Source organism: Erpetoichthys calabaricus, chromosome 2 (genome assembly GCF_900747795.2).
Source record: "Erpetoichthys calabaricus chromosome 2, fErpCal1.3, whole genome shotgun sequence".
NCBI classification, from domain to species: Eukaryota; Metazoa; Chordata; class Cladistia; order Polypteriformes; family Polypteridae; genus Erpetoichthys; species Erpetoichthys calabaricus.
The window spans coordinates 30,850,322-30,866,667 of NC_041395.2; the positions used below are offsets into that span (position 1 = coordinate 30,850,322).

The 16,346-nt window shown below is 46.1% G+C and overlaps 1 protein-coding gene across 1 annotated transcript in view; it reads right to left on the reverse strand.

Annotated features, from left to right (window-relative positions):
* LOC114645724 (von Willebrand factor A domain-containing protein 5A-like) overlaps positions 1-16,346 on the reverse strand; it is a 91,446-nt gene that overhangs the window by 37,886 nt on the left and 37,214 nt on the right. Inside the window, exons 10-11 of the mRNA XM_051922125.1 lie at positions 14,649-14,763; positions 14,412-14,570 (exon numbers count right to left, since the gene is read on the reverse strand). Of these exons, the coding sequence (XP_051778085.1) occupies positions 14,412-14,570; positions 14,649-14,763 (274 nt within the window). The remainder of the gene's footprint in view (positions 1-14,411; positions 14,571-14,648; positions 14,764-16,346) is intronic.

Below are 16,346 nucleotides of genomic sequence, written 5' to 3' on the forward strand. Positions count from 1 at the left end.
GCTGGATGCCTTATCTCTATTATGTATAGAAGCAGATGTGTTACGTAAGATTGATTATGAAGATCTAATCAAAGAGTTTGCAAGGAAAAGAAGTAGGAGAAAATTATTAAGATAAAAATAAAATGAAGCATACAAAAATAAATATTATTTTCCTTCTTACTATAAGTATATTTTGTTTAATTTTGAATTTTTGATAATAAATCCATTCATCCATCCATCCTCTTCCGCTTATCCGAGGTCGGGTCGCGGGGGTAGCAGCTTGAGCAAAGATGCCCAGACTTCCCTCTCCCCGGCCACTTCTTCTAGCTCTTCCGGGAGAATCCCAAGGCGTTCCTAGGCCAGCCGAGAGACATAGTCCCTCCAGCGTGTCCTGGGTCTTCCCCTGGGCCTCCTCCCAGTTAGACGTGCCTGGAACACCTCACCAGGGAGGCGTCCAGGAGGCATCCTGTTCAGATGCCCAAGCCACCTCATCTGACTCCTCTCGATGCGGAGGAGCAGCGGCTCTACTCTGAGCCCCTCCCGGATGACTGAGCTTCTCACCCTATCTTTAAGGGAGAGCCCAGACACCCTACGGAGGAAACTCATTTCAGCCGCTTGTATTCACGATCTCGTTCTTTCGGTCACTACCCATAGCTCATGACCATAGGTGAGGGTAGGAACGTAGATCCACTGGTAAATTGAGAGCTTTGCCTTATGGCTCAGCTCCTTTTTCACCACGACAGACCGATGCAGAGCCCGCATTACTGCGGATGCCACACCGATCCACCTGTCGATCTCACGCTCCATTCTTCCCTCACTCGTGAACAAGGTCCCGAGATAATTGAACTCCTCCACTTGGGGCAGGATCTCGCTCCCAATCCTGAGAGGGCACTCCACCCTTTTCCGGCTGAGGACCATGGTCTCGGATTTGGAGGTGCTGATTCCCATCCCAGCCGTTTCACACTCAGCTGCGAACCGATCTAGAGAGAGCTGAAGATCACGGCCTGATGAAGCAAACAGGACAACATCATCTGCAAAAAGCAGTGACCCAATCCTGAGTCCACCAAACTGGACCCCCTTAACGCCCTGGCTGCGCCTAGAAATTCTGTCCATAAAAGTTATGAACAGAATTGGTGACAAAGGGCAGCCTTGGCGGAGTCCAACTCTCACTGGAAACGGGTTCGACTTAATGTCGGCAATGCGGACCAAGCTCTGGCACCGATCGTACAGGGACCGAACAGCCCTTATCAGGGGGTCCGGTACCCCATACTCTCGGAGTACCCCCCACAGGAATCCCCAAGGGACACGGTCGAATGCCTTTTCCAAGTCCACAAAACACATGTAGACTGGTTGGGCAAACTCCCATGCACCCTCCAGGACCCTGCTAAGGGTGTAGAGCTGGTCCACTGTTCCGCGACCAGGACAAAAACCACACTGTTCCTCCTGAATCGGAGGCTCAACTATTCGACGGACCCTCCTCTCCAGAACCCCCGAATAGACTTTTCCAGGGATGCTGAGGAGTGTGATCCCTCTGTAGTTGGAACACACCATCTGGTCCCCTTTCTTAAAGAGGGGGACCACCACCCCAGTCTGCCAATCCAGAGGCACTGTCCCTGATGTCCATGCAATGTTGCCGAGTGACGTGTCAACCAAGAGAGCCCTACAACATCCAGAGTCTTGAGGAACTCCGGGCGTATCTCATCCACCCTCGGGGCCCTGCCACCAAGGAGTTTTTTGACCACCTCGGTGACCTCACTCCCAGAGATGGGGGAGCCCACCTCCGAGTCCCCAGGCTCTGCTTCGTCATTGGAAGGCATGTTAGTGGGATTGAGGAGGTCTATGAAGTACTCCCCCCACCGACCCACAACGTCCCGAGTCGAGGTCAGCAGCGCACTATCCCCACCATATACAGTGTTGACACTGTACTACTTCCCCCTCCTGAGATGCCAGACGGTGGACTAGAATCTCCTCGAAGCCGTCCGAAAGTCGTTATCCATGGCCTCCCCAAACTCCTCCCACGCCCGAGTTTTTGCCTCAGCAGCCACCGAAGCTGCATTCCGCTTGGCCTGCCGGTACCTATTAGCTGCCTCCAGAGTCCCACAGGACAAAAGGGACTGGTAGGACTCCTTCTTCAGCTTGACAGCATCCCTCACCGCCGGTGTCCACCAATGGGTTCGGGGATTGCCACCACGAAAGGCACCGACCACCTTACGGTCACAGCTCTGGTCAGCCGCCTCAACAATAGAGGCACGGAACATGGCCCATTCGGACTTAATGTCCCCCACCACCCTCGGGACGTGGTCAAAGTTCTGCCGGAGGTGGGAGTTGAAGCTACTTCTGACAGGGGGCTCTGCCAGACATTCCCAGCAGACCCACACAACACGTTTGGGCCTACCAGGCCTGACCGGCATCCTCCCCCACCATCGAAGCCTACTCACCACCAGGTGGTGATCAGTTGACAGCTCCGCCCCTCTCTTCTCCCGAGTGTCCAAGACATGTGGCCGCAAGTCCGACGACACGACCACAAAGTCGATCATCGAACTGAGGCCTAGGGTGTCCTGGTGCCAAGTGCACATATGAACACCCCTATGCTTGAACATGGTGTTCGTTATGGACAATCCGTGACGAGCACAGAAGTCCAATAACAAAACACCGCTCGGGTTCAGATCGGGGGGGCCATTCCTCCCAATCACGCCCTTCCAGGTCTCACTGTCATTGCCCACGTGAGCATTGAAGTCTCCCAGCAGTATGAGGGAGTCCCCAGAAGGTATGCCTTCTAGCACCCCCGCTAGGGACTCCAAAAAGGGTGGGTACTCCAAACTGCTGTTCGGCTCACACGCACAAACAACAGTTAGGACCCGTCCCCCCACCCGAAGGCGGAGGGAGGCTACCCTCTCGTCCAGGGGGTAAACCCCAATGAACAGGCTCCAAGTCGGGGGGCAATAAGTATACCCACACCTGCTCAGCTCCTCTCACCGGGGGCAACTCCAGAGTGGTAGAGAGTCCAGCCCCTCTCAAGGAGATTGGTTCCAGAGTCCAAGCTGTGCGTCGAGGTGAGTCCGACTATATCTAGCCAGAACGTCTCGACCTCGTGCACTAGCTCAGGCTCCTTACCCTTCAGAGAGGTGACATTCCACGTCCCAAGATCCAGCTTCTGTAGCCGAGGATCGGACCGCCAAGGTCCCCGCCTTCGGCCACCACCCAACTCACACTGCACCCGACCTCCTTGGCCCCTCCCATAGGTGGTGAGCCCATGGGAAGGGGGACCCACGTTGCCTCTTCGGGCTGTGCCCGGCCGAGCCCCATGGGTGCAGGCCCGGCCACCAGGCGCTCGCCATCAAGCCCCACAACCAGGCCTGGCTCCAGAGGGGGGCCCCGGTGACCCGTGTCCGGCCAAGGGAAAACGCCGTCCAAAGTTTTCATTCATCATAGAAGGTTTGTTTAACCACTCTTTGTCTCATCCCTCACCTAGGACCAGTTTGCCTTGGGTGGCCCTACCAGGGACATAAAGCCCCGGACAACAGAGCTCCTAGGATCATTGGGACACGCAAAACCCTCCACCATGATATGGTGGCAGTTAAAGGAGGGGTTCGATAATAAAATAAAATTTTATTTTCTAGTTTGTTATTGTTTTAATATTTTGAATTACTAGTGTAAGGGGGCACCAAAATTACTTAGTGCTTAGGGCATCTAAGGGTCTTAATCCAGCCCTGCCTTTACTATAGTTGCACCATTTACTGTTGTTGAAATTAAAGAAGTTTTATAGACTCTATGCAATCTGGGAAGTCAGCAGGGCCAGATGTGTTGCCAGTCAGAACTTAATGTCAATGTTTTTGTCAGCAATCTTTGGCCCATGTTTTCCAAATGCTTAATTCTGTCATCTCCACCACCCGAATAAATGATTCTGTCAAAACTGCCATGATCACCCTTTTGTTAGAACCGCTTCTGAGTCCCAATCTTCGGTTCTAATTCTGTTCTTATTTTGTTCTGTTTTCTCGGGTGATTGACAAGCAGCCCTGTGCAGCGATTGGCTCGCCTTCGAAACGCCTGTGTTCTAATTGGTCGAGGTGTTCTTAGTCTGATAGTTTTGTAAATTTTGACTGGCTAAACAAAATGCGTTCTATTTTCTGTTCCGAAAGAAAGTGGGCCAGCTGGTACTATTAATATGGTACTATTGCTACTACTATCAGTACACAAGAATTAAATTGAAGTGTAATAAAACTTGTAGTTTAATGTAATTAATTTTATTTTCTTATGTGCATATTAATGAAAGTGTTTTTTTTCTTTTTAGCGACTACATAACAATACTTTGAAAAGTAGTATAATAAGTAATATAACTATTAGTGCTACTACTATACAAGGATTATAGTGAAGTGAAATAAAACAGGTGCAGTTTAATCTAATGAGAATGTTTTTGTTTTGTACATATTAACAAAAGTATTCTTTTTTCTTTTTAGCAAATTGGTTTAAGTAATATAAATATCTGTAAATAGTCTGGACAGAATTGCATTATAATTATGTTTGTTAATAATAATAATGCTAACAATAGCAAATTGCAGTGTAATAAGGTAGTTGAAATATTATTAAAGGCTTAAAAAAAGTCAGGATTAGTATTACTAACCATTCTATTTATTTATTTAGTGTCTGTGTACCCTTATTCTTTCAGAATTAACTGTTTCTGGTATCCCTTACCATGGCTGCCACTAGAGTTCCTACGCGAGTCTGTGTTTGTAGTAGCAGTGTTCCTCTTAAAACAAAGGTTTTTTTCTTTAATTGACGTACTGGTTGATTGCGTTGTTTTAATAGACCCAACATCACATGCAGGGTTGACATGCAAGTATTCATAGGTTAAATAACACAAAGGTTAATTAAAAAAAAACAAAAACTTTTTGGAATATTGGGCTTGGTGCATATAGAATTTGTTCAAAGTTGGCAGTTTATCATCCTGTTGTTCCCTTGTTCGTTTTTTTCCTTTTTGCATGCTCAGTTACTCTTTATTTTCTCTCTGTTGGAGCCCATGTCGCTTGGTGCAGACTATATGTAGGTTGTAACCTATTAGTTGTTCCCTGAAGACCAATTTGTAATATTCTGAAATTTCTTTTAATTTCAGTTTTTGGTAACCTAAACTTTAAATGTAAATGTCTGCCAGTTTCCTGCGGATCTGTTTCAGGTCGCTCGTTGCATTCCAGCTTGTTAAATTTGAAGAAAAACAGAGGTGTTGTAAAACTTTGGAATGGAACTGTAACTTTCTATTGGTTTATCTAATTTATCCAGCTTGAACCCTGTGCCACAGTTCTGCCGCGAGACCTCCGGCGAACTGACTCTCAAGGCATCCGCCGAGGCGATCTAGGTTGCCAAGGCATACGGCCTGAGCGGCGCCATGCCGTCTAGGGTAATGTCGGCTGAGATGGTCAGGAAGCAGGCCAGGAGACACGTGCAGGCAGCAGGTGGTGACCCTGGGGACTCCAAGCTGGAGCGCATCACCAGCAAGCTCCAGTTTGGACAGTACCAGGGTCAAACTTTAAAATGGTTGCTGACCCATGACCTTGGCTATGCCGTCATGGTGTTGGCAACCCACCAGAGGGAGCGCGAAGATGGCCAGGTGTCAGATAGTCCGCTGGCGAGACAATAAGAATTCCCTGGAGTCCTACGCCTGGCTCTTTCCCGATGTGAAAACTGGAGAGAGATGGGTCGGCCAGGACCCTGGACGAGGGCAAGAGGCTCGTCGGCTTCGGCCAACATGGACACCTGACATTTCAGGCCCTTTACGATGCAGAAGATCGGGAGGCCAAGAGGTAAGAGACTTTTGGGTGGGGTCTGAGGGGAAGGGCACAGCAAGGTAGTGGGACCCTGCTTCCATTTGTTCACCTGTTACCGTTCCCGCTTTCGTACCCCAACGCAGTTACATCAAATGGCTCTGGCGCCAGACCACCAACATCGGGACCAAGACCAACCTCCTCCCTTCCCAAAACCACCACTGTTACCCCCACCGACTATCTCTCTGCAGCAGCCTCCGTCATCGAGATTCCCAATGACGTGCTGCTGTCGGCCAGCATGGAGTTGGAGGCTGGTAAGTGACCGCCACCCATGGAAATATTGTGGTGGCTCCTTAACTTTTTCTGTTTAACCTGTTATTTGTTTGAATTTGTAAACAACCTTCCTCAGCATCTACCTCCCAGTCTGCAACCAGTGGAGGGCCCGTGCCATCCCAGTGCTCCCAACCAATGGCTGATCCGGGGAAGCAGCCTTCGCAAACGCTGTCTGTAGCCAGGAGAGAGGTGAGTTAAAAGAATGTGTTTCTTTGAATTGCATTGCCGGGAAAGGAACAAACCCTGTCTGATTCTGATATTCTCACTCTCACTCACACACAGCTACTTTTGCCCGAGGGCTGGAGGACTTCACTACCTAAGGAACAGCATGTGTGAGTAAGTTGGGTCCTTTTCACCACGGGCAAGGATGGAAAGCCTGTGCTTTCCTCCAACCTTCTCCTTTGGTGGTATCCTCCTGGCCCCCGCAACGTGCACCTCCAGCCCCCAACATCGCCACACACCTTTTTTCAACTCCCGTTCTTCCTGTGGATGCCGTACCGCATGTGGGGCTACAAGCTCTCCTGCATGGCGTGCAGATGGTACTTTATGGCCAGAGTACATGGAGTGCCAGCGCTGCAGGAAGAAGGTGGCGGGCTGGTCGCAGGATGTCTTGGATTAGCTGCACCACACCCACCGGGATGAGTTTCCAGCTATCCTGACTTACAGGTCAGACAAGGAGTCTCCGATGGCTACGTCAACTCTCCACAGGTAGACAGGCACACACGGGCGGTCCTAACATCCCTGCTCTGTCTAACACAGGTTATCCTGCGACAAAAAGCTCATCGGGCAGATGCGTGAGCGCACGCTGGGAAATGGGGCCAACCGGCTGCACAGATATCTGCTCGAGGAGCACACCAGGTCCTGGATGTTGCAGTCCAAAAAGTACCTGTTCGCGTTTGCCAAGTTCATCACATCGGGTGATGAGCCATCTGCAACTCTGCCTCTACCACCACGGATGACCCCGGTGCTCGGTGCAAAGTGGTTGCTGTCTGTCTACGCCTGGGAGGTGGCTTCGAGGCTAGAAGAGACCAAGGCCCGGATCATTTCCATCTTTGGCTCAATCTTGAAGATGGTCTTGACCAAGAAGGTGAGCAATATCACCATCCCCTCCTTCCTTCTTTTCTCCTTTACTTCCAGCTCACCGTCACTCTCCCTTTCATCGTTCAGGTGACCAAGAAACTCGCTAGTGCCGGGGCAGGTACGGCAGCCTGGGTGACCAACATGGGGAATGAGCATGGCCAGATCTTGATCAGCGTCCTCACTGCAGCCGAGGGCGCTGGCCTGCACCCCACGGCCACCGGGTTGATGCAGCGATACTGTGATGCCAATGTGTCCCCGCCTCTGGTTCTGTATGTGGACCAAGACTGCTGTTCCCACGGTTGGCCATATAAGGTGTCCCCGTTATTCCACCAGTGGGATCAGCTACAGCTGCGGCTTGACATGTGGCACCTGATGCGACGCTTCGCAGCGGGTGTCACCATGGAGTGCCACCCACTACACAGCCTCTTCATGGTGCGTCTCTCGTTCTGTATTTTTGAGTGGGACCAGGGAGACGTCGCCCGGCTGGTGAGGCGGGGAAGGGTCCCCGAGACTCCGGCTTCGGAAACATCCTGTTAAAGGAGCTGGCCCACCACTGTCACCGCCGCACGCGTGGGGTCATTGACGAGATGCTGGAGGCCTTCTGGGATGCCACTGACACCATGGGTATCCTGCTTTTAGACCGTGACAAGATCCAGGACATTTGGAAGACTCAGAGGCGCCAGCTCCACTGCATCTAGGACCCACCTGGCGTGCACCTGTACATGCAGACCGGGCAGCTGGTCAAAGGGGGGATCACGCTGCCGGTGTTCAGGTGTGCGAGAGGTTCAACTTCGTTGGAGTCATTCCACCTGCATCTGAACCTCTTCATACCTGGTAAGGGTGCCCAGAAACCTGTTCTTTGTGACCTGTGTTGTGCGAGGGAGTGGGTGTCATTGTATATTTCTCTCTGTCTCTCTCACCGTGTCTTTCAGGCACTTCAGCCAGCGCGCCCCACTTTCAGGCCTATCTCCTGGAAGGCCTGGTGCGGTGGAACGAGGACTGTGCGGCACAGGCAGTGGAGGCAGCAGACCGTGATATTGTCTGCTACAGTGGCCAACTCCAGCACTCCCTCAATGAGCTGAGTGAACTTGTATATCACATGAAGCTGGTTGAGGATTACACCCGGCCTGCGAAGTACACTGGTGAGGCGGGCGTCCAGCCCTTGTCTTGTCTTGTCTGTCTTCCTCCCTCCCTCCTTTTCATTTTAAGCCAGTTCCCTCTTTTTCACAGGTGAGCTCATTGGCGTCCAGTACCTATTGTCACAGACCGGTCGAGTGCTGGAGGAAGTGATAGACAGCGATCCCGACGCTCCGGATGGGACGGACACAGATGACGAAGATGATAGTGTCGATGAGGGCTTCCAAGAGGACGAGGGGTCGGTAGAGGAGCATCACAACCATACCCTCTTCGGCCTAGAGGAGGACTTCACCCCGCCTACTTCGAAACCGTTGTCGTCTGACACATCCCAGTCGCGCCCTGCCATTGGCACCTCACAGTCTGGGCCAGCCGACCAGGAGACCTCCCCTAGAGATGAGGCCATTCAAAGGGTGTGCCACGAGCCGGTAAGTCTCTCCCGACGAGTCATGATATACCTGTGCAATATCTGATGAGTACACCCCTTTCTCACTTCCACTCTCTTCCCCCAACAGAATAGCTTTGGACCTGACACTGACCTGGGTTACGAGCACGTGGTCCACCTGGCCTGCAGTCTCTTGCAGTGGCGGAGATCGTTTCCCTCTGGGAACGATTGCTGGAGGGTGACAAGGCCCCAGTCCACTTCCCACCACGCCACCAGGAAAGACTGGTGAAGAGGAGGTTCCGACGCAAGCACTCGCAGACCAGTGTCACACCGGGAGTGAAGAGCTTGCAACGGTAGGTGATCAACCTCTTTGGCGTGGCCTCTTTCCTTTTGATCAGATATTGATGGCAGGACTGACTCTCTCTCTCTCTCTCTCTCTCTCTCCCCCAAACCCACCCCCCGAATTTTGTAGGTGCATTGTCGGCCAAGGCGGCCATGCTGCACTGATGCCAAACATCAGCCGCCTTGTGGAGGCTATTTGTATAGAGCTGTCCAGGATTCACCCTGAAGGAACCACCATCTGCAGCGTGAGGGTGAACCACTGGGCAGCTGTAATGCGCGATTACATCTGCATTCAGGAGAATGTCCTTACAAACCCGGTACTCGTGGCCCAGACACGCATTCAGCTATTCCCCCTCAATCAGCGCACCTTGGCACAATGGTAAGTACACACTGGACAAGTGGGGTCCACCATGCCCCTCTCCTCCCTCCCACCCTGATTTCCTTTGCTTTGTGTCTCTGTAGGCACTATGCTCACACCAGGGAGCTGGTACGGCAGGCTCTGGAGATGACCGTGCCATTGCCAAGCAGCTCGGCCCTTGCTTCAGAGCTCACCCCTGCCATACGCCCATGGCCCATGGGCCCCGAGCTGTCCGCTTCACAACAGTTTGAGTTCCGTGATCCGCCTGACCGGACCTCAGGGCCCCGTGGATGTAGCACCAGCCATCGTTTGGCACCCCCCATGCCACATGAAGCACCCGCCACCCAGCCACTCCCCCCGCCAGCTGACACTACCATTCCTCCACTTCCACCACCACCAGCCGAAACTTCAGTACCCCGCACCACTGCCTGGTGGCAGAGGAAGAAGCAGGAGGTGGAGGAGCTGGTGCGACAACAAGGTATCCCTCTCAAACAAAGGTAGAAGGTGGAGGCCTTTGTTTGCCAGTGCTGCGGCCATTCTAAAATGAAAGAGTTCTACCACAGCCGCTTTGGGAGGGAAACCTTTTGCTCCACCTCAGCCGGCAAAACTATGCAGGAGTGGCTGGAGGAAAAGAGAAGAGAAAAGCAAAATCGTTCCGGGGGGATTGCCATTAAAGGATTTTGTTTTTAATGTATCATTTTATTTATTTATTTAATCTGTAGATGATTTTTTTTTTAATTATTTCTTTATTGCAAAAAACTGCCTTTTGCATTCATTGTATGTATATAGTTATTGGATGTTATTTTTTCATAAACCTTGGATTGTTGTTTGATTTTTATTTATTGTATGTATATAGTTATTTCATGTTATTTTTTCATAAACCTTGTTGATTGAATTGTTGTGTCTGCCTGCCTGCTTCTGTCCCGTCGCCACTTTAAGGGCTCTCTGTTTACCTTCCCATGACCACGTGGCTAATCGGCTATGCGTCTGCCCCTTTCAACTTCTACGGACCCGGCTCTGCTCCGCCATGGGTCCATCTTCCGCCATGAAGATTGGCTCACATTTTTATCTTCATATAGGGTCTGTTCTTAAGTCTCACTGGGTTTCTTTTCCTCGCATCCAAATTTTTTATTTGGTCTCTATCTTATAAAGCAATCTTTGTCTCTATATTACGTGTAACCCTGAACAAAGCCACTCTTAAAAAATATTTATTCAGTTGGTGTGGAAGCACAATTTCTTCCTCTCAATTTTCTTGATTAGAATGCAAGATTTTTATATACAGTAACAGTACAAAATTTTATACCATTTCTTAAAATGAGTTACCAAGTCGTATGTAGTAGACCAAGCATGTCAAACTCAAAGGCTAACACGACCAAAATAAATGAGGTTTAAATTTATGTGGGCCGCAAAAAATAAAAACTTAAATTTTCATAAAAACACAGGTTTATTTTGAAAACTACAGTATAAAAAAGAACATGAACAATGATAAAAGTAATGTTTTCTCCCTGACACTTGGCATCTCTTCTCTGATACTATCTTTTCTACTTCGGGGGAAATCTTGTTCGCAGTGTTTACTTTCAGAACTGATCCAAGGTGAATGTCAGTAATTCTGGATCTGACAGGAGACTTATTTCCCTTCATAATTATAAATAACTGCTCACACCGATAAGTACTTCCAATCATGGATATAATTTCATATGCGAATTTTTGGGTATTTTCAAACCTGGCAGGTAAATATTTGTAAAATCCAGGCACGCCAAGTTCACTGAATTTTGCCTTCAAATCTGAATCGCACTGGATCTCAATTACCTCCATTTGCATTTGATTAGGCACTGATTCAATATTTATTGAAAAAATAGAACAAAGAAAACTTGTCTTCCTGCAAACCTTGTTTCAAATTCAGTTCTAAGGCTTATAAAATTTTTTCTGTGTATTTTTGATACAATGCAGTTTCACTTAAACTTGATTTGTTCATGTTGCATGTCGGAAAGTGCGTTAAATCTTCATTTTTCAACTGCTTTTCCCAAAGAACTAGTTTACAATTGAATGCCTTAACTTGGTCACACATGTTCTTAATGATCTGATCTTTTCCTTGCAGTTTTAAAATTTAAATCATATACAGTAAGTGTTTTGTTATATCAACCATGAAGGATAAATCTTACAACCACACTGTGTCAAAAAACAGGCTTGTGTCTTGATTTTAGTTATTAAGAACTGACATATTTCTTTTTTCAAGTCCCAGAATTGTTTAAGAATCTTGAAGCAGGATAGCCAATGTACCTCGGTATAGTAGGACAAACCGGAATATCCATCCATCCATTTTCCAACCCGCTGAATCCGAACACAGGGTCACGGGGGTCTGCTGGAGCCAATCCCAGCCAACACAGGGCACAAGGCAGGAACCAATCCTGGGTAGGGTGCCAACCCACCACAGGACACACACAAACACACCCACACACCAAGCACACACTAGGGACAATTTAGAATTGCCAATCCACCTAACCTGCATGTCTTTGGACTGTGGGAGGAAACCGGAGTGCCCGGAGGAAACCCACGCAGACACAGGGAGAACATGCAAACTCCACACAGGGAGGACCCGGGAAGCGAACCCAGGTCTCCTAACTGCGAGGCAGCAGCGCTACCACTGCGCCACCGTGCCGCCCTCAAACCGGAATATTCACCGTCTAATTCACTTAAGAAAGCAGAGAACTGTCGCTGATTTAAGCCTCGAGACTTTATGACATGAATAATTTTTTGACAGATGTCAACACACGTTTATTACTTTTGCGCATAATACTTCTTGATGTATAATGCAATGTGTATGATGAATCTTGGATCCGCCATAAATTTTACTTTGTTTTTTTTTGCAGTAATGCCACAAAACCATTGTTTTTTCCGGTCATAGACGTAGCTCCATCTGTAGCTACAGAAGTTTATTTTGACAGAGGTAGAAGTTCAAAAACACAATTAAATATATCTTGTCCTGTACTAGTGTTATGCATTGGTACTAGTTCCAATAATTCCTCAAAAATGTTGAAATCTATGTTGCAAGCACAAAGAAACCAAGCTAATTGAGCTACGCCCCCAATGTCCGTACTCTCGTCATAGGCAATGGGAAAAGCTTCGAAACTTGATCATTTTGCTTTGATCTGAACACTTACTGTAAATTGGCGGCCAAATCAGTAATTCTTTCGCAACTGTATTTCGAGACAAAGAGATTGTTTGAAAAGCCTTCATATTTTCAGGACAAATAATTTCTGCAGCTTTAATTAGACATTCCTTAATTAAATCACCATCAGTAAAAGGTCTGGAGTGTTTAGCTATTAACTCCGACAAAATGTAGCTTGCATGCACCACCACTTCACTTTCTTGTGATACTTTAGTAAACTTGAACTGTTGTTTTTTCAGTCCTGACTTTAGCTCTTTCAACTTTTCTTGTCTCATTAAACCCTCGTAATTGTCATATTTTGTTGATAGTGACGATTAATGTTGTACAACTTTGGTATACTGATAATATTATTACATATTAAGCAGATTATTTTATTTTTAACTTCACAGCAAAAATACTCCAATTCTCACTTTACTTGGAAATTTCGATGTTCGTTTTTCATTTATTACTACCACTTGGTTTCGATAGAGACATGCTGGATACAAAGGACTGATAAAAATTAATAATCGTTAACATAAAATAATTGAATATTTTAATAAAAATTGTTATTTTTTCTTGAACATCAACTTACCAGACACTAAATAACTGCTCAAATTAATAAGCATAACGTAAATAAACACATTTTTCTTGTTCATCCATCCATCCATCCATTTTCCAACCCACTGAATCCGAACACAGGGTCACGGGGATCTGCTGGAGCCAATCCCAGCCAACACAGGGCGCAAGGCAGGGAATCAATCCGGGGCAGGGCACCAACCCACCGTAGGATACACACACACACACCAAGCACACATTAGGGCCAATTTAGAATTGCCAATCGACCTAACCTGCATGTCTTTGGACTGTGGGATTAAACCGGAGCACCCGGAGGAAACCCACGCAGACACGGGGAGAACATGCAAACTCCACGCAGGGAGGACCCGGGAAGCGAATTTTTCTTGTTCACCGAAAGCGAAATATTTCCTGTTACACACACCAAACAAGTCAGTTCAAACATGACTGACGACTGGACGTAGGTGTGGCACTGGCATGTGATAGTAGGCATATAATTAATTGGCTGGTAGGATTTCATCGGATTGGCTGGCCCAGCACTGTTTCAGCTGTGGAATGGCCAAATGGGGGAGGCAGCTTGAAGGATGAGGTCTCCAGGACTCTATACAAATACAAATCTTGTTATGGGATATATCATCTACTGTTAAATTCTGCTCTGTACTTCTAAAATTTATATTTTTTATTTCTTACTATATTGAGAAATTGTTCTGTGTACTGTACTGTATTGTATTGTATTGACCCCCTTCTTTTGACACCCACTGCACGCCCAATCTACCTGGAAAGGGGTCTCTCTTTGAATTGCCTTTCCCAAGGTTTCTTCCATTTTTCCCTACTAGGTTTTTTTGGGAGTTTTTCCTTGTCTTCTTAGAGAGTCAAGGCTGGGGGGCTGTCAAGAGGCAGGGTCTGTTAAAGCCCATTGCGGCACTTCCTGTGTGATTTTGGGCTATACAAAAATAAATTGTATTGTATTGTATTGTAAATAGTGGGGGAAATGGTTTGCCTGTGTATAAAGGAAATGCATGCAATACGGCTATATGTATTAATCACTTTCATTGGCAAACATTTGGCTGGGCCACAAAAATACTCATCCCGCGGGCTGTGAGTTTGACACCCATGTAGTAGTCATTACTATAATACAGAAATTGATGAGCTACAGTAGGTTGTGTTGATTTGCCTATTCTCATCAAAACATTTGTTGTGTTCAAAATTATTTTCTATCTGTATAGATAAGACCCTCCACACTTTAAAAGAAGCTACAAAGTTTAGGCACAGTACAGCTTTCAATTACTGGCATGCAGTGAATATTAAGCATTTCACTCTCACCTTGCCTTTCAGCTGTGAGTACAAGATCAACTGTTGACCACTGAACAGCATTGTTGGTGTTTCTGACACAGGAACTACCTCCATTCCATCTGGAACATGCCAGTTTAACGCAACATTGGTGACTGCTGGCTGCAAGGCGAAACGCAGAGTCTGCATCACCTAAAAGGAGAGAATTATTCCACTAAACATGTCTTCTCTTCTCTCAACTAAACACTCAAAATAATCTGAATGTCTTACTTTTTCTTGCATTCTATCTTTTCCACACACAAATTGGAAATGACCATTCCCTGCTTTGGCCATGCCTTTAATCAAAGCTGTAGAAACGCCATCTCCAATTCCAAATGTAAAACATCTGAAAGAAAATTAAAAACAAAGTATCACAAATGGAGATTGTGATAAACATTATCTGGAAGAAATGACAAAGGTGAACATATACTGTATTATTTTCAATCTCAAGAAAACACAATGGTAACAATTTCAGTGAGATAGAGTTAAACTAAAACAAACATATTCTGCATTTGATAAGTGAGCACTGAAAATATTTATGTATTATTGATTGACAATTCACATTAACAACTGTGCAGATTCAGTTAATGTTTACAACCCTATGGCAGAAGTTTATTTAATTACTTTTTTGAGGAAGCAATAAGCACATTGTAATTACACTTCTAGGAAGTTGTCTAGAATATTCTGTGCAGTTCTGGTCTACATACTACTAAAGTCATATACCATAACAGCACTAAAGTAAGTCCAGAGTAGAGTAACAAAACTATTTCCAGAAATACACCACATTGTAAACCATGAAGAAAGACTGAAAATGTGACAGAAAAAGAAGTATTTAAAATTATGAAAGCAATTAGTATAGTAGATACCAACTGTTCTTTTTGTTATGACACACTGGTGGTCAAATGATTATTGTGAGAACAGAAAATAACTAGGAGATTGCAGTCAGACAGGAATAACAGAACATAGCCAAAAATGACAAATGATGTTGCAACCAAAACACAAGGGACAGTGAGAAGTCAAAGTCAAAAAGCAGATCAAAAACCAAAAACGAGACCTGACACTAGGGCCTACTTGGTAAATAAACTACTTTAGAAGATTTATCTACTAAGGGATAATGTGAAACATGATCATGGGCAGATTTATATCGTCACAACCAGTGATGTAATTGATGTGACAACTGTGGTAATGAGAATAATAGGAATAAAATAAAACTTCTTCAAAACACATTAAAACAATTAAATGACCTCAAAAATAGATTCTGCATGGTCGAAACCCATAAAATAAACCCAAACACACAAATATAAAACTTGTCAATGGTTACACCTTTAAAATGTGCTCCTCATCAAAAAGAGCATCATTGTTGTTACTGTAAACGTTATTGACTTCAAAACGTGAAAAAACCCTGAGATCACTAAACAGAAAGTAATGACAATGGAAAAAACACATTAGTAGAATCATATCTGAAGCATAATTGTCTCAGTGTAACTCATCTGGCATTTTGAGAAGAGTGAATAGTTGTCATTCATTATGTGCCCAGTTTCACCAAATAATCAAATTAATTTAACAGCCTCTAAAGCATATAAAATATAAAAGAATGCCTTTGCAGTAGAGCAAAAGGTCTATGATATAATATATGCTGTGAGACATGACATCTACAAGACAAAGTGAAGGGATACAGTATGGAAGAAAGTGGCAGCGTCTTTAAATATGCACTTTCCGACCTAGCCACTGAGTCATTTCTTAATTAGTGACATCAGATCTGTGTCTTTTTACTGAACATTAATCTTTAAATGTATGTTGACTCATATTTTTCCAATTTCTTATATTATGCAATATAAATATTCCCATGCATAACTTTTCTTTTTCTGCGGCATTGAGTTAAATATATTTGATTCAGTATGACAGCATACTTAAGTCCAAATCTCTCTC